This window comes from Theropithecus gelada, chromosome 3 (genome assembly GCF_003255815.1).
Source record: "Theropithecus gelada isolate Dixy chromosome 3, Tgel_1.0, whole genome shotgun sequence".
Taxonomy (NCBI): Eukaryota; Metazoa; Chordata; class Mammalia; order Primates; family Cercopithecidae; genus Theropithecus; species Theropithecus gelada.
In genome coordinates this window covers 83411218-83433066 of record NC_037670.1, presented here as the reverse complement: position 1 = coordinate 83433066, position 21849 = coordinate 83411218, and the positions used below count along the sequence as shown (strand labels likewise).

General features: G+C 40.5%; 1 protein-coding gene across 4 annotated transcripts in view; it reads left to right on the top strand.

Annotated features, from left to right (window-relative positions):
- The window catches only part of CHN2 (chimerin 2), a 313814-nt gene that overhangs the window by 164407 nt on the left and 127558 nt on the right, over positions 1–21849 (top strand). For 3 of the 4 annotated variants that reach the window (XM_025378588.1, XM_025378587.1, XM_025378591.1), the window contains one exon: positions 3673–3728. The exons of the other annotated variant lie outside the window; for it this stretch is intronic. In XM_025378588.1, the coding sequence (XP_025234373.1) occupies positions 3673–3728 (56 nt within the window). The remainder of the gene's footprint in view (positions 1–3672; positions 3729–21849) is intronic. 4 annotated transcript variants of the gene reach the window in all.

Here is a 21849-nt window from a genome sequence, read left to right as displayed (position 1 = left end):
GAAAGCCTCCACATAATGCTAACTGTGGTATCTGGCATATAGCAGATGCTCACATATTTGCTTGTAAGAATTGCAAAGGAGCACTTAGCTAAAAATGCTTCTCTTTTATAACAGGTATGCTTCCTTTGCCACCTCCATTAAAAATGGTATTCACAAAGCCATTTCAGCCATATATCACTGTTGGCTTCTAGAAGCATTGACAATGGGAAGAGAAGAGTGGGCAGGATTCTCTGAATGTGAATTCTGCAATTCCTCTGCGATTTTAGGAGATGGCCATTGCATGCTCATTAGCAGTAACATCCTGCTAAAAAGCAGCTTAGTAGTTTTGGGAGTGATTCCAGAGGAATAAAGGAATTCCATGTAGCCTCCCTGGTGATTAAGGAGGGCATGAGCTATACTGGGGTAGCCAGAGGAATGTCCACAACTGTTTCTCTGTCTTTGATTGGCCAACTCTTCCTCATGTATTAAAAGAAGCCTTCTCTGACCTTATCTCTTATAGCTTTTTCTTTTGAATAAGCAATACATATGATTCAAAACTCAAAACAACATAAAGTATACATTGAGGAATCTTTGTTCCACTCCTGTCCTTGTCTTTCTTTTTATCCCCTGAAGGTAAATGCTTTTCTTTCTTTCTTGTTCCTTCCAGAGTTTCTTTATACAGATGTAAACAAAACTGAATATACATTATTATTTTACTCCCTTTCTTAAAATGAATGTGTATTCTATGTATTTATGGTTGTGTGTGTGTATTTTACCTTGCTCTTTTTGCTTAACAGAATGTCAAGGGTATCAATCCAGGTCAGTGCATAGAGAGCTTTCTCAGTCCTTATTACAGGGGCATGGTATCCATCAGAAGACGTACCATAGTTAATTTAACTATTTCCTTCTAACAAAGATTGGTAAACCAAGTCTTGAAAAGATGATCCTTGCCAGCCCTGTACTTACTATACTATTTCATAAAAACATTTGGGCCTCTCACTAAAGCTGATAGGGTTCTTGAAAGTAGAGGCTGTGGTTTTATTTATATTTATATCCATAGCACCTCGACAAAACCTGAGGATACAAGACAAGCAAAAACAAACATGATGCCTTGCTTCATGGTGGGACTTACAACATGCAGGGAGAGATCATTGTTTTTGGAACTCACACCAATAAATACAGAACTATAATTGTTGATAAGTTATATAAAGGAAAGTACAGGGGATTGTAAGAGCATAGACTAGGGTGATGTCTTTGGATCTGGTGTGAGAGATGTCAAGAAGGACTCCTCCATGAAGTTGATATTTGAACTAAGGACATGATGATAAGGGGCAGATAACAAGAGGTAGAGAAGCAGTAGAGGAAGATGTCATAGACAGAAGGAATAGAATATGCAAAGGCCCTGTGGTTGAAGGGAGCACTGCATATTTAGGGAAAGGGGAGGAAACAAACTTGGCTGAGCAGAGAGCATGGCACATGGTAATACTGTAGAAGGAGACAGGCAAAAGCATGTGGGGCATTTGATCTTCCTCTGAGAGCAATGTGAGGGCATGTAAGGGGAGTGACATGGTCTTGTTTTAAAACAGTCATTCTAGCCACCAGGGAAAAAAACAGGCTGCAGGATGGGAAGAGTCCAGAGCTTGGAGTAGGGTGTTAATGATAGTGATGAAGAGGAGTCGACAGACTTTGGAGATGTTTCAAAGCAAACGTGACAGGTCTGTTGATGAACTGACCATCTGAGGTGTGATGAACAACTTCTAGGATGCTGGCGGCTAGAGAAATAGGATGAATAATGGGCTCCTTCACTGATATCAGAATTCCCAGAAGCCTAGATTTGGAGGAAAAGATCTTGAGTTCAACTTTTGACATATTGAAGTTGAGGTCCCTTTTCTTTTGAGAAAGTCAGGAGGAATCTGTAGGAAGTAAGGTATACATCCTGGAGCTTAGAGGAGGGTTCTGAGCTGAAATGTGGGCGCCTTTGTGTGTAGGAGATAAATGAAGTGTTAGAGTTAGAGGAGATTCCCTAGGGAGAAGAAAGAGAATGAGACCTGAAGAGGGTCTAAGGTAAGCCTTGGGTCTCTCCTATGGTCAGTGGACAGGTAGAGGAGGAGGAGGAGCAGCAACATGCATAGGAAAGAGGTAGCCAGGATCAAAGGAGGAAGACCAGGAGGGTGGTGCCATGGAAGCCAATGGAAAGAGATAGCACAAAGTGAACAGTATGTGTCAATTTGTTGATGATCTCACATGCAAGGCCATTCATCTTTCCTCCACCTAGTCCCACTTTCCATGTATTGGTTCATTTGGCTCTGAAAGCTCTTTCTCTATAGGGAGGCAGGTGTGTAGAAGCCTTCTTTTTATCTGTCTGTCATTTTTGGTGTCCTGAGCTAAAGGGTTATGTTGAACTCTGTTTTCCTTTCACAGATGACTACAGTCATCCTTAGGTGACACATTAGTGTGGGTGACCTACACCTAGAAATGTGGTACATTTCAAAATGTATAGAGGGTTAGATAGCTCCTTCTCTGTGCTAAAACCAGGTAGTTTACACTAATTAGGTAAGAAAATAACCACGTTCAGCCAAAGACAATGGGGAGCCATAAGTACAAAATATATTCCATCGTTTTTATCTGTGTTTCCATATAATCACCTGCCCTTCAATTACATTTTTTTTATTTTTAGACCTAAAAATAGATCAGAAAGTTTTGCTTATTACATTTTCTAGGAAGACTTTGTCAGATCTAGTTTTTTAAAACTTTTTGTAGATTTATTCCATTTAAAATTAATTCTTTCCTCTTCAGGATTCTGAAGATAACATCAACTTTTTTTTTTTTTCAACCTGTATTTTCACGGAAGTAGAATCCAAAGGTACCTGCTTAGGATAGCTTTTCCCTTTAGCAGAAATAAGCAGACTAGCTGAGCAGCAGAAAAATCACTCATTATATTCTGAAAAATCACCAATAATTGTCTGATAGATTGCTTTATATACAATGACCTGCTTTCCTTCATGCCTAAGACTGAAAGTCTATCTTTAAATGAGGTTAGGAAGGAGTTATTATTATTTAGGATGCGAAAGCACCCAGGAAAGAGGAATGACAGTGGATGGAAAGTCATCAAATGGATGAGAATTCACAGTGTGATAGGGCAAAAATGGAGGGAGAAAAGAGCGAGAAATGGCTTGGTGTTTCACTCACTCAGAATCAGTTATATCTTTGTACATAACTAACATGTCAGAGAATCACACTCCTCTTAAAATGCCAGTTCTTTTTCTGGTATGTCAAGAGACATTGGCATTTAAATTCAGGAATCCTATTATATGATCTTACTACTCAGTTATTCACAAGTAGAATTTCATCTTTAAAATAGTCAAAATAATTTTGGCCATATTTGGTCTTCCAAGAAAGCCATAAAATGAACAATGCCAGTAACAATTATGAAACTAAATTGGCCTTATAAGAATAAAAAAATCAATTTTGCAAGTTTATATTCACAATGACTAATTTCCATATAAATGATCTGACTTTATCGAGTCTAAAAAATGTGCCTGTAATCTCTTGTTTTTTTATATTTGCAATTCTCGAGGTGTACTTAGGTGGAAATATTTGAAGGCATGTTGATATGTGTTGCAGTATTGTAATTCTAATTATTTCTCTCTCTCTGTCTTTTTTTTTTTTTTTTTTTTTTTTTTTTTTTGGCAGTATATCAGTTACAGCAAGAGGCACCTCGTCCCAAGAGAATCATTTGTCCTCGGGAGGTCAGTACTCAGCTATTTCCAATACACCTTGTTAAATATGATGAATTGTCAGCACTACATAGAGAGTGGAGGGATTTCAGGTTTCCTGGGAGTTGATTTCTATTAACGTTTGTTAGAGTGTCGAAAAATTTAACATCTTCATAATCTATATTTTGACATCAGACATTATTTAAAAAATACTAACAAACCAACTTGGATTCAGATGTCTCCTATTTTTAACCATTACCGAGACAAATTAAACAACCTTTGTAAACACCAAAAAATGTGTATTCTGGATGTTTTCTTTGTTAATATCCTTTCGATTCTTTTAGCATTTTTTATTATGAAATGCTTACAGTAGAGAAAGTACAGGGAATAATAAACCTCTGGGTATTTTCAGTGCCCATAGTTAGTAAATCTTTATGCTTGGTCATATTTACATGACATTTTAAAATAATAAAGGCTGACAAAAAAGTGATGAGATTTTAATTCTAACTTTCCTTAATTCACTAATCAGTTCTCTGAGTGTGGGATGCCGGCAAGATTTGAAAGGCAGGACTAAGGCTCTATTTTCTGTTTTTATTCTGATCAGTTTCTTTAATAGCATACTTAATATCCTTCAAATCAAAGGCCCCTGGGTCCTTGCTTATTTTTGTCATCACTGGGATTAGATATAGAGCTGCGGATAGCTTTTAAAGTGCCATGCATGCCTTATCAAGAGGGAAAGGCTCCAATTCCAACACTCTTGAGATTCACTCTTGAACATTAGTACTTTTTGGATCAGGTTTTGAACCTGTTTCAAAGACTTATGTCCATGCATACCCATACTCAGAGCCAAGTTATCATGGTTTAATACATTTTTCTATGTAAAATTTTACATCTGTTGAAGGGCAATGAAATTCATCAGGTCATCTCAATTTTAGGACACAGTAGACTTTCTCATCCCAGGCATATGACTGGAGAGGAGGAAATATCTGGTGCTTAAGGAAAAATCCAGGATGAGTTCCATTTATTTCGTACTGTGATCTTGTCTTAACTCTGGGGTCAATATATTCAAATAATATATTCAATAATATTTGTTATTCAATAACCAAATCCAATAATATTCAATATTTTTTCAAATGAGAGAAAAATAGGATAAATACAAATTTTTGAATGAGATGCACTAAATAAGAATGTTCTCAGTGCAAATTAAGACACGAGTTGCTAAAGTTTCCTTCACTCCTGCTTTTTATTGAGTGTTTCTCCATCAGAAAAATTATTGCCTTGTGTAAGGAAGTAGAGGAATTTAAATGTCTCAATGAAAAAAAATTTGTAAAATTAGAATACAACTAAAGACTCTATCTAGGGGCATTAATAAAAAGACACTAGGCAAGGTCAGGCACCAGAACTTGAAATGCAAACAGATAGCAAATAGTCATTCATTTATCTGTGTATTCTGTAAATATATATGGAGAGCCTACTCTATTTGAGCTGTGGGGAATATAGCAAAGGACTTGGCTGTTGGCATTTTGAATATTATAATAAGAGACAACAAAAGTATGATGTAATTAAATATATATTTAAGATTTTGTCTCTGTATAGTGTGTGTGTGTGTGTGTGTGTGTGTGTGTGCGTGAAACAGAGAGAGAGAGAGAGAAAGAGAGAGAGAACATCTCTCAGTTTCTCAAAATCCTTGGAACCATTTCAGTTGTCCCTTAAGGCAGGTGGAGTGTTAGCAGTGGAGGTAGGCAATTCGGATTATCCATGTACAGACTCTCCCTAGAGTTCCGCTGAAACTCTTCTGCCATCCAGCGGGCTGAGAGTCCACTGCATATCTGTTTGCTGTTGCAGTGCCATCACCATCTGCTGTGACTAAAGGATATGATGTCCATGTCTCTTCTTTCCCCTCTTGTCTGCCTGTTAAACCATGCTCTTCACCTTTTGACCTTACCAATTTGATATCTTAGTGAGGGATGTCTGATCAATGCTTGCTTTCCTCTAGAATTCCATATCCCGTTTCTGCCACGAAACCTAATGTGAAATGGAGATTCATCAGCTCCCTTGCCTCAGCAGGCAGCATGGGGCCCATCCAGCCAGGCAGGTGTCAGATAGTAAGAGGTCAAGTTTGCCTGAAGAACAGGTGCTGCTCAGATGAGTGTCTGCGAGAGTAGCTTCAGTTCCCTTTGTTCTCTAGTTTGTCCTCCAGTTTGATGTTATCTGCAGATAATTACTGCCCAAATTCCCAAGCCTCCCAGCAGCTGGCCTCCTGCAAGTGAAGGCACCACTTTCTCTTGCTTGATGGTGAAACAGTTTCCCCTACTACAGATGGTGTTTAGTCATACGTCTTGTTGTCTTGTAACACCTCCATGCTTGGGAGACATGCCTAATGAAGACAGAAAGCCTTTCTGTGTGAGTTTGTGGCCAGGGAGATTGAAGCTTTATTTACACATTTACATAAAGCAGTAAAGGCTGTTTAAAACAATGAGTTATTTTTTCTATGTACGTTTTCCTGTTACATCTCATTCCTTAGCTAAGAGCCCACATCTTCCTCTTCTACACAGCTCTGGGCCCTTTTTCTTGGTCTTCAATCCATCTCCTCCCAGCTACTCTTCCCTGGTCCCTAGCATGGTAGCTCCAGTATACTCAATCTCTGTTGTTTCCCTGATGACTCATACCTTCCTGGGCTATGGGCCTGTCCCAGGTTAGGACCTGCCAGTTCCACATGATAAATACCCACATTAGAGCACCAAGCAAAGTGTGCAATTATAGAGATGTGGAACACTGTCCCTCTAGGGTATAGACGTAGGCCAGTCTGCCTTGATACATGGTGGTTATAAACAGATACCAACTACCTAGTAGAATTTGCTAGGGAGCTGGGTGAGTCAAGGGTACAGACTGATTCAGCAGGCAAAATCCACATACTTATCGAATCCAGGAAAGCAGGGAGCTCAGCTGCAGAGTCAGCTTGGACTTGTTTTGACTTCTTGCTCCACCACTTTCTAGCTACCTGACACAGAGCCAACCACTTACTCTCTCAGGGAGATTAAGGCCTAACCCAAGGATAAGCACCTACTTTGCAGGGTTGCTATAAATGGCATATGTGGGTCAAGTGTCCAATATGGTGCCTGCTGCATAATGGGTACTCAGTTATTGTTCATGATTCATGGCAGAGTCAGAAACCTGTGAAGAACAGGCTCTGAGCTGGTCATTAGGGACAGAGTCAAAGTGATGACAGTGTGCTCTGAATGTAAGGGTAAGAGGCAGTGATCAAGAAGAAAGCAAGATGCCCAGGTCAGGAATTAAACCACCAGGAAGAAAGATACTGAGGATGAAGAACAGAAGGTATAAGCAGCTGAACAACAGCTCTGGCGCCAATTAAGCCAGGCAGGGTCAGGTCCTGAAATAACAGTTCATTGCTTTCTTGAAGCTTTACCACTGCAAATTAGTATTTATTGAGCAGCCGCAGCACCTGGTGCTCTGCTGGCATTTCCTCAACACTCCATGCCAACAGATGCAAAACATCTTCCCATATGCAGAATTCTTGCTGCTTTTTCTGTCAGCTATCAGTCAGTCACATCATAAGCATTTATTAGTTACCAAATGTGTGCCTGGGTTGTCTGTCACAAACTGTGTGGAATATTGACTCTCAAATTTATTTCTCTAGCCAAGACCTCTACCCGGGGCTCCAGACACCTCTATCCACCTGTCCACTGGACCTCCTCAGGTCGCTGTCTCACAGGCCACCACCAGCCTCATGTTCAGAATAGAACTAGGCCCTGCTCCATTGGATGGCACCTAACTTCAGACACCTGTACTTCTCCCTTCCCTACCCTCACCCCTTTCTCCTCCATTCTTAGCATCAAGTCTATCTCCAAATATATCTTGCATTATCCACTGTACTCTATCCCCATGAATGTTGAGTGGTTTGGGCCATTGTCATTTCTTGCCTGGATTTCATTGCAGATAAGGAACCTCCCACCTGATCCCCCTGCTTCCGCTCCTCGCAGGTTCCCTGCAGCTCACATGTACACATACACACACACTCCAGTCACCAGACAGGAGCCCAGATCATCGTCGTTAAATACAAATTGGACCCTTCAATAGCTTTCTTTCCTCTTAGAATAAAAGCAAATTTCTTGCCGTGCCTATGAGCCATAGTTTGCCTCCTGCATCTGTCACTGCCCTGTCTGTACCATTCTTCTCCAAGTGCACTGCCTTTTAGCCCCACTAGATTCTATTCCCATTCATTTAAAAAAAAAAAGAAAGAAAGAAAGAAAGAAAAAGAAAAAACCACTGTTGCTATTACTGGATCTTTGCACTTGCCCTTTGCCTGAAATTCTCAGACCCAGGTTCTCTGCACATCTAGGTTTCAGGTCAAATTTTACATAATAAGAGGCCCTTCCTAAACTCCATAAAAAAGTAGCACCTCCCAACCCTTGGAGCTTCTCTGTCATATCGCCTTGTTTATTGTGTCTGTGGCACTTCATATACTCTCTGATACACTTTCTTAACATATTTGATTGTTGCTTGTATATGTCTCTCCAGGAGAATACAAGCTCCAGAGACTTCATCAGTCTTAATCATAGGTATATCCTTAGCAGTAAGCATAGCCAAGCAACAGTGGGGAATCAGTAAATAAATAAGTAGTTTTCAAAATGATGAAAAAAAGGGTAGTGATTGCTAGCATAAGGAATTTGGGATTCTCAAACTATTACTAATAGCATATCAGATTTACTCAATGCTGTTATTAGGGTAGTGAGCTAGACTTTTGGCAGTTGTTAAGGTACTAACTTAAACACAGACTAAAATTTTTTCCTGGACTAATCCAAGTTTCTTCTTGGCCTCTCCAAAAGGCCAAAATGGCAAGATTTACTTGTGTGACTCATTGAAAGTCAAGTTCCCCTAAAATTACCTCAAGCCTACACTAAATAAGCAGAAGTTCTTTTGTGACTGTAAATGATTTGGTGTCATTTGCCTCCTTTGAAATTGCTATAGTGAACATGGGATTATAAAAAGCAATTTCAAAAAAGGAAAATACAATGGCATAATATTATTTCAAATTGTTCTCCATTTTATATAGCTTCTTTCCTTCTCCTTGCTATGGAATAGTCTATTTTGGAAAACTTTTTAAATGCAGAAATGGATGGTAGAGATTTCTAGCATTCATGATCAGAATCAGCTTTTTCCTTGATGATCAGAAGTTAGGCCAAGTACTGACGGCAATGGGCAATCTTCTTTTTTTTCTTTTTCTGAGACAGGGTCTTGCTCTGTTGCCCCCAAGCTGGAGTGCAGTGACGCGATCTTGGCTCACCACAACCTCTGCCTCCCAAGTTCAAGCGATTCTCCTGCCTCAGCCTCCCAAGTAGCAGGGATTACAGGTGTACCCCACTGCACCTGGCTCATTTTTGTGTGTGCATATATGCATATATATATATATATATATTTTTTTCTTTCTTAAATAGAGATGGGGTTTTACCATATTGGCCTAGCTGGTCTTGAATTCCCAACCTCAGGTGATCTGCCTGCCTCGGACTTCCAAAGTGCTGGGATTATGGGCATCAGCCACCACACCCGGCCAGCAGTGGCCAATCTTAAGTTGGAGTAGTATCTCACTACCTTATTTTACCTTCCAGTGATTGTATTCATTTTTTTAAACAATGCTTTAAGTGTTCCTACCCTCTTTTATGCATTTTCTTTGCTGGTTTTTGGTGTTCTAAATATCTACTGCTTTTACTCTTTTCTATCTTTATTTCTAAAAACTGTTCCTGTAAGCCTTCAAAAGCATTCCATTTCTTCATTATGCTTTTTAAAATTGTATTAATCATATCTAGACTTCACAATCTTGTAGCTTGAGGGCATTTATCTTGCCTTAGGCATATCTGGAAGATCTTAACAAGCCATATTGATTGACCATATCATTTTCAACTAACTCAATACATTTTGAATCACAGATTTTAAGTGAATTCTGAGGGATTTTCTACTATTCCACAGTTCTTCCCCTTTTCTTCTTTTATTTATTGAAATAAATGTTTTAAAACAAAGTGCATTTGGGGGAATGTGAAAACTCTACTGATTTAAGACATCTCAACAAGGTATGTCTTAAAGTAATGAGATTGATTCTACAAGCCACAAATAAAAATCAATGTCATTACCTTTTAATTGGCTTTATGTATAGTAATCAGAAGGCTGTTTCTTCCCTTGCAGAAAAAATATTCCTATTCTTTTCATCCTAGACTTTCTCCACTTGTCTCTTTTTTTCCCCCTTAATGTCGACACAATCAAGAATGAAGGACTTTCCCATCATTATTCTTCCAGGCTGTCACCTCACTCACTAATGCCGTCTGCCCTTTTTCTTGATGCAGTTTTGTTCCGAACTGGACTTGCTTTGGGTTTAGACTTGATGTAGTACAGGAGAAAAATCTAGTAAAACCAATGTTAGAAACAAAATTTTGACATATGATTTTTTTGCCCTAAAGATAGAACCAAATGTTTTCTGCTTTAAAAAAAAAAAAACTAAACTAAAAACTTTCTTTTTTATTGACAAGTACTGTGAGCTACCAAAATGCATACTCCCCCTGCCCCCAAATTCACTCTCTTTGGAATACTTTGAACTTCTTCTAAAATAATACAGACCCCGCAAGTGTGCACCTAAACATATTTAGACATTTCCAAGGTGAAATCATAAGCACTGGGTAAGGGCTGTTGAGACCAAGCTGTTACGGAGTTCAGAGCCAAGGGGAGCAGGTGAGGTGAGCTAGAGAGGGCCACCAGAGAACAGTGCATATGCCAAGACATAAGATGAGGCAAAAGTAGAATGAGGAGAATAAATGGGAAATTAAGCAGTGATTGGTAATAGGCAAAGTTTCTGGAGAAGATTCTTTAATCTCTCTGGGTGATTTTTATTTCTTTTTTCTCTTCTCTTCTCTTTTTTTTTATTTCTCTTTTTGGACGGAGTCTTGCTCTGTCGCCCAGGCTGGAGTGCAATGGCATGATCTTGCCTCACTGCAACCTCCACATCCTGGGTTCAAGCCATTCTCCTGCCTCAGACTCCCGAGTAGCTGGGATTACAGGTGCCCACTATGCCCAGCTAATTTTTGTATTTTTAGTAGAGACAGGGTTTCACCATGTTGGCCAAGTTGATCTCGAACTCCTGACCTCAAGTGATCCGCCCGCCTTGGCCTCCCAAAGTGCTGGGATTACGGGCGTGAGCCACCACACCTGGCTGATTTTTATTTCTTAACATCTCCCTTGAAAATGTGTATTCCCTTAATTACTAGAGTTGGAATACTATGTGGTATTGTTCATTGTTTTAGAAAAAAAGAATAACTGATAGCATCATGTATTACAACATGTGTTCTGCCATCCTCCTCTAGCCTATGACAGCTGGAACCCAAGATCCCATTACTCATTGATCTCAGGTGGTGGTGGTAGTGAGAGTGGGGATCCAAACTGAGACACAATGGTTATGCGGAGACACTGGCTTTTGTAACACGAGCCTTACTCATCCAAACACAGAGTAAATGTCACACCTCCATAGGAGTTGCTAGCTACAGCAGCCCCATATTGAGTCTGCTCTGTGACTCAGAGGTCAGGTCCCACAAGTTTTGGGGTGTAACCAGGGTTATCCAGGAAAAGGAGCAGGTGCATAATGCTGGAGCTATAGTGAAGATTTAAAGACATGCTTCACTTTTTGCTCATCTGGTTAAACTGTAACTGAGAAATAAAGCTGATGAAGGCAGGCTATACTTGGCTCCAGATAAGCTGTGTCTCCTACTGGAGTGTGGCCTGTCCAACCGAGCACTGAGAGGCTTGGACGTAGATTTCTGACCTTGATTCTGCTTTCCGTTGGAAAAAATGTGGATGATGCAATCTCAGACAGCCTCAATTTTAATATGACTACACTGAATGATATTACCTAATTATTTACTCATTGTCAGTCTTTTGACAGAAATGACAGCTATCACATAAGGAGTACTTCCTGTGCCCTGAGCACCGGCTTCATAGTTTTTACAGACGCTACTCCCACCACAATCCCATGGGGCTTGTTATCCCTCTCACTTTACACAGGAGGAAATGAGACAGGAAGCACAAGAGGGGCAAAGGTCAGATTCCAACCCAGACAGTTCATATCCATGGCTGGGCTTCTAATCCAGTGAGTCACAGAGTGTGATCCCAGCATCAGCTGGGAACAGGTGAGAAATGCAGGTTCTCAGGCCCATCCCACATGTCCTCAATTACAAACCCTGGAGATGGGACCCAGCAATCTGTGTTTTAGCGAGCTTTTCACGGGATTCTGATGCCCCCTCAGGTGTGAGAACTATTGTTCTAAGGACTGTGCTTGCTTCTCTCTGCTTTCTCTTTCATCCTTCCTCCCTAATCCCTAGGGATAGAAGACTCAAGATGCTCTTGCCTCCTGGTAGTGCTTGCTATTTGCTTAGCACTCGTGCTAGACTATTCATGGATTTCAGTGTAGGCACCCATAGCCTTCTTTATTTTTCCCAGATGTACTTCCTCCTAGATGTTATTTTCCACCCTTTAAAAATATTTTGTCTTTCTTCTTTGCTATTTCAAACTTTCCTATACTCTCTTATGCTGCAGAGACCAAATGTGAATCCTGCTTGTAAGGGTGGGGTCAGTACTTGATTAAGCCTGATCTCCAACCTCTACCCTCTGTTTTCTGGTATTATACTTCTAATGTTATGTTTGTGTTACTAATTAACAAAGCTATTTCAAATTCAGGGTTTTTTGTTTGTTTGTTTCTTTGAGACAGAGTCTCACTCTATTGCCCAGGCTGGAGTGTAGTAGCATGATCTCGACTCACTGCAACCTGTGCCTGCCAAGTTCAAGCCTCCTGCCTCAGCCTCCCTAGTAGCTGGGATTACAGGCATCTGTCACCATGCCTGGCTAATTTTTTTATTTTTAGTAGCGACAGGGTTTCACCATGTTGGCCAGGCTGGTCTCAAACTCCTGACCTCAGATGATCCATCTGCCTCACCCTCCCAAAGTGCTGGGATCACAAGCGTGAGCCACCACACCCCGCCTCAAATTCAGTCTTAATATGAGGATTCATGTTCATTCATATTCAGCATATACTATGATGAATTCCAGCTCTTTTGGGATCTTTTAGGTGTTTTCCTTATCTGTGGCTATGCACAAATCCTTGCTAGATTTCCTCCTGCTTTTAATGGACTCTTGCCTCAATGAAAATACTAAATTCATTATCATATGTCAGAAATGCTTTAATTGCATTTGTTTTCCAAGATGCTAGTTTCTTCACTCAGTCCATCCTCTGTGTGCTTAATGAGCATTTCTCAGTTCAGGATTTTAGATAACGAATTTGCTAATAAAAGCCAGTCCAGAGCAGGTGCTCTCCCAGGCCCACCTCCTTGCCTCCGTCTACCACTTGCCTGGCATCTGGCTGATGCTGACTGAGCCATTGGTAATAATCTTCTTTGGCTATGTCCTTTAGCAAATCACAATCTCACTTGACATTAGCTCTAAGTACACCACGTCTCTGTCTGGTTGGACAGAATAGCAAGCTTTGCTTCAATGATGGTATCTTTTTCTTCCTCCTTATTTACATGGCCAGTGTCATTTCCCCATCTTCTGTGGAAAGAAATTAAATAGCCTTGGCACAGCCCAACAAAGGCATATTTGGTTGCCATCCAGCACCTTGCATCCTTCTAGGTAATTACGCATCGATTGTTTGATGAATGTTCTTGGATCTCCCTGGGTATTTCTACCAAGTCTGTAATTACACTACTCTGGTTGTCCTTTTGCTCTGTCATGGTTCTCAGGGTTCCATGGTTTCTCAGATACCAGGCTTAATGATGCTTCATCAACACCTTTCAATTCAAGGATGCAGCTCAGACTCCTTAGTGTTTCATTAGTCTCAGTTGCTTAAAAATGTAATTCGCCATTTTCTGTCTCAGTTCATTGTGATATCTTAAGTTGGCAGCAGTATGCCGTAGCTTAAAAATTAATGATTCTCTTCTCCAACTGCATTAAAAGATGAAAGAGCATGAACAAGGAGTGATTTGACCCACCATTAAATAAAAAGGCCTTTGAGGCATTGGCAAGCTCTGTGTTTTGAGCTAACAATAAGATGTCCTGAAACTGGTTTTTGGAGAATGGACTCTCATGCTTTTTAGTCTAGCATAGGCGTTGGTCAGCTATATCCTGGAGACTGTTTTGGTAAATAAAGTTTTATTAGAACACAGCAATTACTCATTCTGTTATATATTGTCTATGGCTGCTTTCATGCTACCATGGCAGAGCTGAGTACTTGAGACAGAAACTATATGATCCCAAGCCTAAAATATTTACTTTATAGCCCTTGCTAGAGAAAAGTTTGCTGACCCCAGGTCTTACGCTAAAAGTAACTTTAAAGAGTGAGTTAGGCCAGGCACAGTGGCTCATGCCTGTAATCCCAGCACCTTGGGAGGCCGAGGCAGGCAGATCACGAGATCAGGAGATTGAGACCATCCTGGCCAACATGGTGAAACCCCGTCTCTGTTGAAAATATTAAAAAAATTAGCTGGGTGTGGTGGCACATGCCTGTAGTCCCAGCTACTCGGGAGGCTGAAGCAGGAGAATCGCTTAAACCCAGGAGGCAGAGGTTGCAGTGAGCTGAGATCGCACCACTGCACTCCAGCCTGGAGACAGAGCAAGACTCCATAAAAAAAAAAAAAGAAAGAAAGAAAAAGAAAGAAAGAAAAAAAAGACTGGGTTAATATATGTAAAGCACTTAGAACCATGCCAGACATTTATATATCAGAAGCATTGGTCTTTAATTTCTGCCATCTCCCAAGTACTACATAAATGTTAGTGGGGAAAAATAAGGAGTTTCAGCCTTGGAATTTAGGATGAATTTGATCCCAAGCCATTTTGAGAGATGATTTGGCCTTCATGTTTAACTTGCATAAATTGATGAAAGAGGCCAAAGCAGTTACAAGAAGCAGGTGTTCTTTGACCTGCTTTCTGACGGTCACTTTCTCCCCATCAAGACATGGAAGCCTGTTAGCAAAGGTGGCACAGCGCTCCATCAACAGGAAGTTAAAGGGGTGCGTGGGATCTGTTTATTTGGTAGCAACATCTGAACATGGAAGCCAAACTGACTTTAATTTCAGGAACAAGGCTGGTATTAGCCTCCTGTATGTTCTTGAATTCTGATTAATAATTTGTATGCCAATGCCTTTGAGGAAAGAGTGCTACATCTGCAGTTAACTCTGAAGTCTGTTGTTTTTAAAGTTGGATTGATGAATGGATAGAGGAATGAAAAAAATATATATGCTATAAAGCAAGAATAGTAAAAATGCTGTAGAATCTAGATGATGTATATATGGGTGTTTACTGTAAAAGTCTTTCAACCTTTCTGTATGTATGAAAATTTTCATTATAAAACATCAAGAAGAAAAAATGAAGACTGTGTGAGAAGAGTGGCAGAATGTGCTCTGGCCCATGGAACAAAGACATTCTCTTGGGTGCACAACCCTGACAGGCAGGAGGATGGCTTGGCATGAGAGCTGTTGGAAACACTATAAGCCATGCTCAAGAATTTTTAATGTGGAATAGAGAACTTTTCTGAAAAGGAATAGTTGAAAGCAAAGACAAGCATTAAGAAGGCACTTCTTCTACTCTTTATTTATTACCATGTTGGGAATTATTTTGGGAGGAGTGCTTGCTTCAGAAATGCTAAAGTAGATAATCTGTTAAAAAAAAAAAAAAAGTAGAGAACAGGCTCTTGGATTTTATGTCATCATTACAATATAGAGCAATGAGTGCTGGCCCTGATATCAGGAATTGGGTTTTAACTCTGAATCTGCTGCTATCCCTGTGCAGGACTGTGGGCAAATTAGTTAACACTCTGAACTGCAGCTTCCTTGTCTATAAGAAGAAGGCAAAGATACATTTCTACCTTCCTGGTGGGAGAATATATGTAAAAGCATTCTGAAGGTCATGACGATATCAGGGGACGATGAGTTCTCAAAGAGGGCAATATCACCCCTAAAGTGGAGAAATTTGGTTCTTTAAGAAAACCTCTTACTATTTATATGTATAAAGCACAAATACCTATATAGAACATAAACAGATATACAGTCTATATGTAATATTAAAATTCCTTTGTGGGGAGGTGATTGAGAGAAAACCTGTCTAACAAGACTCCATAGGGAGCTATAATGCAAAAATAGACAAGCCTTGAATTTCTACCATCTCCCAGATTCTGTTCTCCTTTGTTTTTCTTTAGGTAGATTAATTTTATCCATCACTTTGAACACTTAATACTCTTACATTTCTAGGAGAGAGAGAAAAAAGTAACTTCTGGGAGAAGACTAAGAATGATAGACACTTTGCCTTTTCCAAAGTACGTATAGTACCACTTAACCCAAATACCATTAAGCTTTGACGGAAGGAATTTACTAACAAGAGTGAGGAATTAAATGAGTGTACTCACCCAATCTTTTTTCCTCTAGAAATTTAACAGCAGCATTAGTTTTCCCTTGATTTGATTCGATTCTATTGGGTACTTCAAGCTCTTTGGGCTTAGGAGGTATGTGGAGAATTTAAAGAGAGTTTGGAGGAGAATAATGAAGATGAATTAAGGATTGGAAAATGGGACCTATTAGAAAAGGTCAAAGGAACAAGGATTGTTTAGTTTGAGGAAGAACAGGCAATCTAGTGGCACAGAGATGGCTTTTAATAATGGAAGCCTTATTCTATAGAGAATATTCTCAGATTCTCATTTGCACTGAAGACCAAAAGAAAGGAAGATGCATAATTGGAAGCCGGAGGAACATGAGATTAGATGTGAAGATAAAATTTCTCTTCATGATTAAATCCTGGATTTTGAATCTCCTCTACAGTATTTTTTATTTTAAAGCAAAATCCCTATCTGGTCGATCAGAAGTATGGACAAGTCAGCCCATCAGGTTGATTCTCTGGCCCTGGTTGGGAGGCCAGCCAGCCAGCCCAGCCAATATGGCCTCCTGGGGATCTGGCTGGATGGAAGAAAACATTCATTTCACCTGGACCTGTGGCTCCAGGATGCCAAAGATGAGTACAAAAAACTCTAGCCAACAGAGTGCCAGGCTAGTGCCAGAAAAGTATGCCTAATTGGGTTGTCCAAACAAGGAGGGCCTAAGGCGGATTTTGGGAGCCAACATATGGAGCCAAGGAATCATGGTGCCAAGGAAGATGTAGCAAAGAAGAGTGGGTGAAAGTGGGCTGCTGGGAAGGAGGGCTGGATATAGGAGTGCTACTCATGGCTGAGCTTTTGGGTGTTCCTGGAAGCCTACTGTGAGAATGGATCAAAATCCATGGGAAGGTGCTGGGAAGGTGTCCTAAGCTTCTAGGATAATGTTTATTCTCTCAGGGTTTTGGAACTGCTGCCCAAAGTCATAGTTCTCAGTCCTGGGTGTGAGTCAGAATCACCTGTAGAGTCTGGCAAACCTTACAGACACCCTGGCTCCAGCCCTGGAGATTTTGATTGAATGGAAATATCACTTCGAATTCTGTTGTAAGCAATAAAAGTCCATTCTCACTAAACTTAGCAATAAAAAGCAGGGCCTAGGAGGGTGGACCAATTGTGGTTAGAAGGATATGAGGAAATTCCCTGGATAGAAAGAAAAGCTGGTCAGAGGGCTTGAGGAAGGATTTAAAGCAAAACTGATACACCTTGGGCAGTAAAAGGTGATGGTTAGCGTCAGAGTTTCAGGGTAATCCAATCTGCCCCTTCACACCCTGCTTCTCTGTGCCTCAGTTAGTCTTCTGGAAATGGGTGTAACTGATCTTACCTCTTGGGTAATCATGTGGATTGACTGGGTTGATATATGTAAACAAAGTGCTTAGAACAATGCCTGGTACGTAAGTTCTCGATAACTATTAATGATTATTGTTGTTATTGTTGTCATTAGACTCTGCCACACATGTGAATCAACTCTAACAGCTTCATTTAATGGTTTCTACTCAAGTCGCAAATTCCAGGGGCAGAGCATCTGGGTGGTTTATGTTGTTTCACATGTCCACCCTCTAAAGAATGTGAGGGACTTGGATTAGCAGAATCACTGGCTCAAAATCACAGTTGTTGCCTGTGGTCTTCAGTCTTCACTCTGGAGATTCAGAAAGCAGACAGGGGAACAAGTTTTGTTCTGTAGCTTGGAAGCATAAAGCTTCAAGGTGCAAGCTACCACCAATACCAGTCTTTCCATGGAGACCCCTTTTGAAATTTCAGTGAGCCCCAGAAAGGGATCTGGGAGCATCAAGCAAACCTGCCTTTCACTCATTGTGTTATGCCATGAGATTGAGCTTTGTGAACACGGTGAGCAATATGCTGGGACAACAGAGGTGAAGAAACAGGAGCCATTCCCTCAAGGAGCTCACATCGAGAGCTTATAAAAGCCAACAATCCCAATTCCAGTAAGATCGCCATGGCCCTAACTCAGACCTTTTATAAAGTTCAGAGGCAGGAGACTTCCCCAAGATGGCAGCATTTCAGCTCTTACTTTTAAAATCAGTGAGATTTTGCCAGGCTAAGGCATAGAGGGACTGAAGAACGAATATTAGAATTCCAGGCAGAGGACATAACCCCACCAAAGAATATCCTAGAAGTATGAGCAGCTGAGGGTGTGCTTCAGAAACTGCAGAAGCTATGTATGAGGAACATGAAGAACTGAGGGGTGAGGATATCGTGGGACAAGAGCATGTGTGTCAGTAAGAACATATTCTGCACACACAAGCAAGGACCATCCAGGGAAGATCCTAGATGCCATTCATGTGTTCATCCGATAAATATTTATTGAGCACTTGGGAAGGGCCAGGACTGTTTTAGACTCTAGAGATATAGCAGTAAGCAAGGCACAGTAATCTTTGCCCTTGTATAGTTTCCATTTGAATGGAAGATATTGGTTAAAAAAAATGTATTCATCAGAGTTCTTCAGAGAAATAAAACCAATTTGTGTGTGTGTGTGTGTGTGTGTTACAGTTGGTGTAGTTGGAAGGCCTGAGAGCTCTCAAACTGATGGTGTTGATTCCAGTCTGGGTCTGAAGGTCTAAGAACCAAGAATACCAAGGGCAGGAGAAGATCAGTGTTCCTGCCCTAGCAATCAGGAAAAGGGAGCATGAATACAACCTTCCTCTGCCTCTTTGTTTTATTTAGGCCCTCAATGGACAGGATAGTACCAATCCACACTAGGGAGGGCCATCTGCTCTACTCAGTCATTGAGTCAAAGGCTAATCTCTTCGAGAAACACCCTCCCAGACACAACCAGAAATAATGTGTATCAGATACCTGGGAATCCCATGGCCCCCATAAGTTGACACATAAAATTGATCATCATAACACACAAGTAAAATATACAGTATATCAGATGATGATAAATGTCATGGGGAAAAAATAATCCAGAAAAGAAGGATGGGGTATGCCAAGGAGAGGCGTTACCATTTTTAAGTAGGGTGGTCTGGGAAGGTCCCACTGAGTTGTGTAGGTTTGACCATGCAGCAGTGGGGAACCAGTGAAGAATTCTAAGCTGAGAGCAATGTGACAAGACTTGCATTTTCTGACTTAATTAAATGTGAAAAATAGATTGGAAGGTGATAAAAGGATATAGGGAGACCAGTAAAAAGACTACTTTCATGGTTTAGATGAGTAGATAGCCCAGTGGACATGGAGAGAAAGGGACCATTTTAAAAGCAGTTAAGGAATTGCATACAATGAAGAAGGCTTCGTGGCAGATTGCAAGTGGGGTTGAGAAGAGGGAGGAGTCAGAGATGATGATGTATAGCTTGGGCATTGAGTGGATGATACCCTGGGTGGTAGCATTCATTGGGGTGAAGAGTAAAGAAGGGTAAGCCATTAGGTACGATGAGGACCAATCAGTCTACCCAGGTCTCCAGAATGGCCATGTTTTAGAGTTTCCACAATTTTCGTTATCAACCCATCTGTAACAGCATAGTCAATGTTCTCTATAAGTACATTATATCTGTTATCCTTGGGCAACTTCCCTTCCTTTTGGTGTAGGAGATTATAGGCTTTGGAGTCAATTAGACATGGTTTGGATCTCATCTCCATGCCTCTGCATGATCTTCAAGTAATGTTAACCATACAGGCCTTCTTCTTCCCATCTGCAAGATGGGAATTACAATCTCCATGTGGCTTGCTTGTTGGGAGACCTGAAACATCCACACTGAAGGCATTGTTAAGTGTTGGCTCCTCCTCTGCTCCTCCTGGCCCTGCCCTTAGTGGAGTTCTGGGTCAAGGTCAATAGGACTGAACTGGGAGAAGATCAGAACCAGTAGCAAAAGGGCTCAATGCATGAGGCATGGGCATTTGTATGAGTGTGTCTGGGTGTAGTTGCCCTTCCATTACTTTTAAAATCTAAATACAAATAATGTTGGCAATTTGCCTTCCTCTGTTATGATTTTAATACATATTGTTTATAGTATTTATGTAATGAACCCTGAGAAAACAGGATTTCTCTGAGCCCCATCCTGGACAGCCATTAGACGCTGCTTTAGCCACTCCTTCCTGAGACATCTTCTGGGATCTGGGAAAGCTGTGAGTGGCGGAAGTCTTATTTCCAACCCAGCAATCAGGGCAAAATTTCAAAGCTACATGCTGTGAGGTGTGGAGTCCCATAGCTGTAAGGAATTCAAACGTTAATTCACGTGTATGCATAGCATGGCTGATCACTCCCAAGAAAGAAATTTCTTTAGTGTTTTTTGTAGTTTAACATTGTTTAAAATTTTTCCAGGGAGGGAGGAGGTTCCCTTTTTAATCTTACTGACATTTTAGTCTGTTCCATTTTGTATTCATCTGATATATTTCCTTGAGTAGTTGGAGGTATTTCACCAGTACTGTCTTTTCTTAAAAGCTACCTTTATGTATTATCAGCATTATAGAAAGCAAATATTTCCTGCTGCCTTCCTTTTACTCCATTTTACTTAATGTATTTAAAGTTTTTGTTGCTTATTTGCATTTTGGTTAAAAAAAAAGTTTCTAATATTCTTTCTTGGGAATACTTAACAGTTCAAAGTTCTTCCAGTCTAAAGCAGGGTTTCTTGACCTTGGCACTATTGACATTTTAGAGGGATAATTGTTTATTGTAGGGGGTTGTCACATGCACTGTGTGATGTTTATTAACATCCCTGGATTCTGCCTGCTAGAGGCCAGGAATACCCTCCCCCCAGTCCTGACAGTCAAAACTGTCATGAGGCAAAAAATAAGCCAAAGAAGAGGGACGAGGTATGCCAAGGACAGGAGGTCCCACTTTTAAGTAGAGTGATCTGGGAAGGTCCCACTGAGTTGTGTAGGTTTGACCACGTGGCATTGGGGAGCCAGTGGGGAATTCTGAGCAGAGAACAATGTGACGAGATTTCCCCAGACTTTGACAAATGTCCCTTGAGGAGCAGAGTCACCTCCCCTCCCAGTTGAGAACCACTGGCCTAAAGAAAATGTTTTATGTTTGTTTGCTCTAATATTATCACTGATAATCATAATTTCTGGAAAATTTGGGGGGGCAGAAGTGAAGCCAGAAAATAAACCAAATGTTTGGGAACTGCTTTGGTCTTGAGCACCCCTAAGCTGATCTACTTATGTGCATCTGTAAGTTCACAGACTGTTTCGATCAGGTTGCTGAAGTATCCAACTTGTGTGTATGTGCAAAACTTAGCAAAGCAATTGGTTACCTTTTAAGGAGATTTATTACAGAAAGACTGACCAGTGGACTTTTATAATACATTCTATTCAAGACAGGAAGGAATTCACCTTGTCAGTGCCCTATTAGATTTCCAGAAGTGTTAAAGAAATGCCATGAGGAAAAAATTAGGCCTTAGATTCTAAATGGAAAGAAATGGGAGATTTTAGAGTCTGCTCAATTTTCATTCTATGCTCTGCACTTTGACTGCAAGAGTGTAAATTTCAGTACTTGAATTTTCTTTCTCTCCTTTTCAATGGAGGATCCTTGATTTCTAATTAAAAAGGAATTATCTATATTTATTTTTTGTGGATGAAATTGCCGCAGTGTCAGCAGCACAAATCCCCCCATCAAAAGCCTTTTCTCCCCTACTTGATCTATCTATCAGAAAATCCAGCAATCTAGCTGCCCTGTGTAGGAGGTTGCTAAATCAGGTTTTTAAATTATTTCTATTAAGTAAAAACTTAACA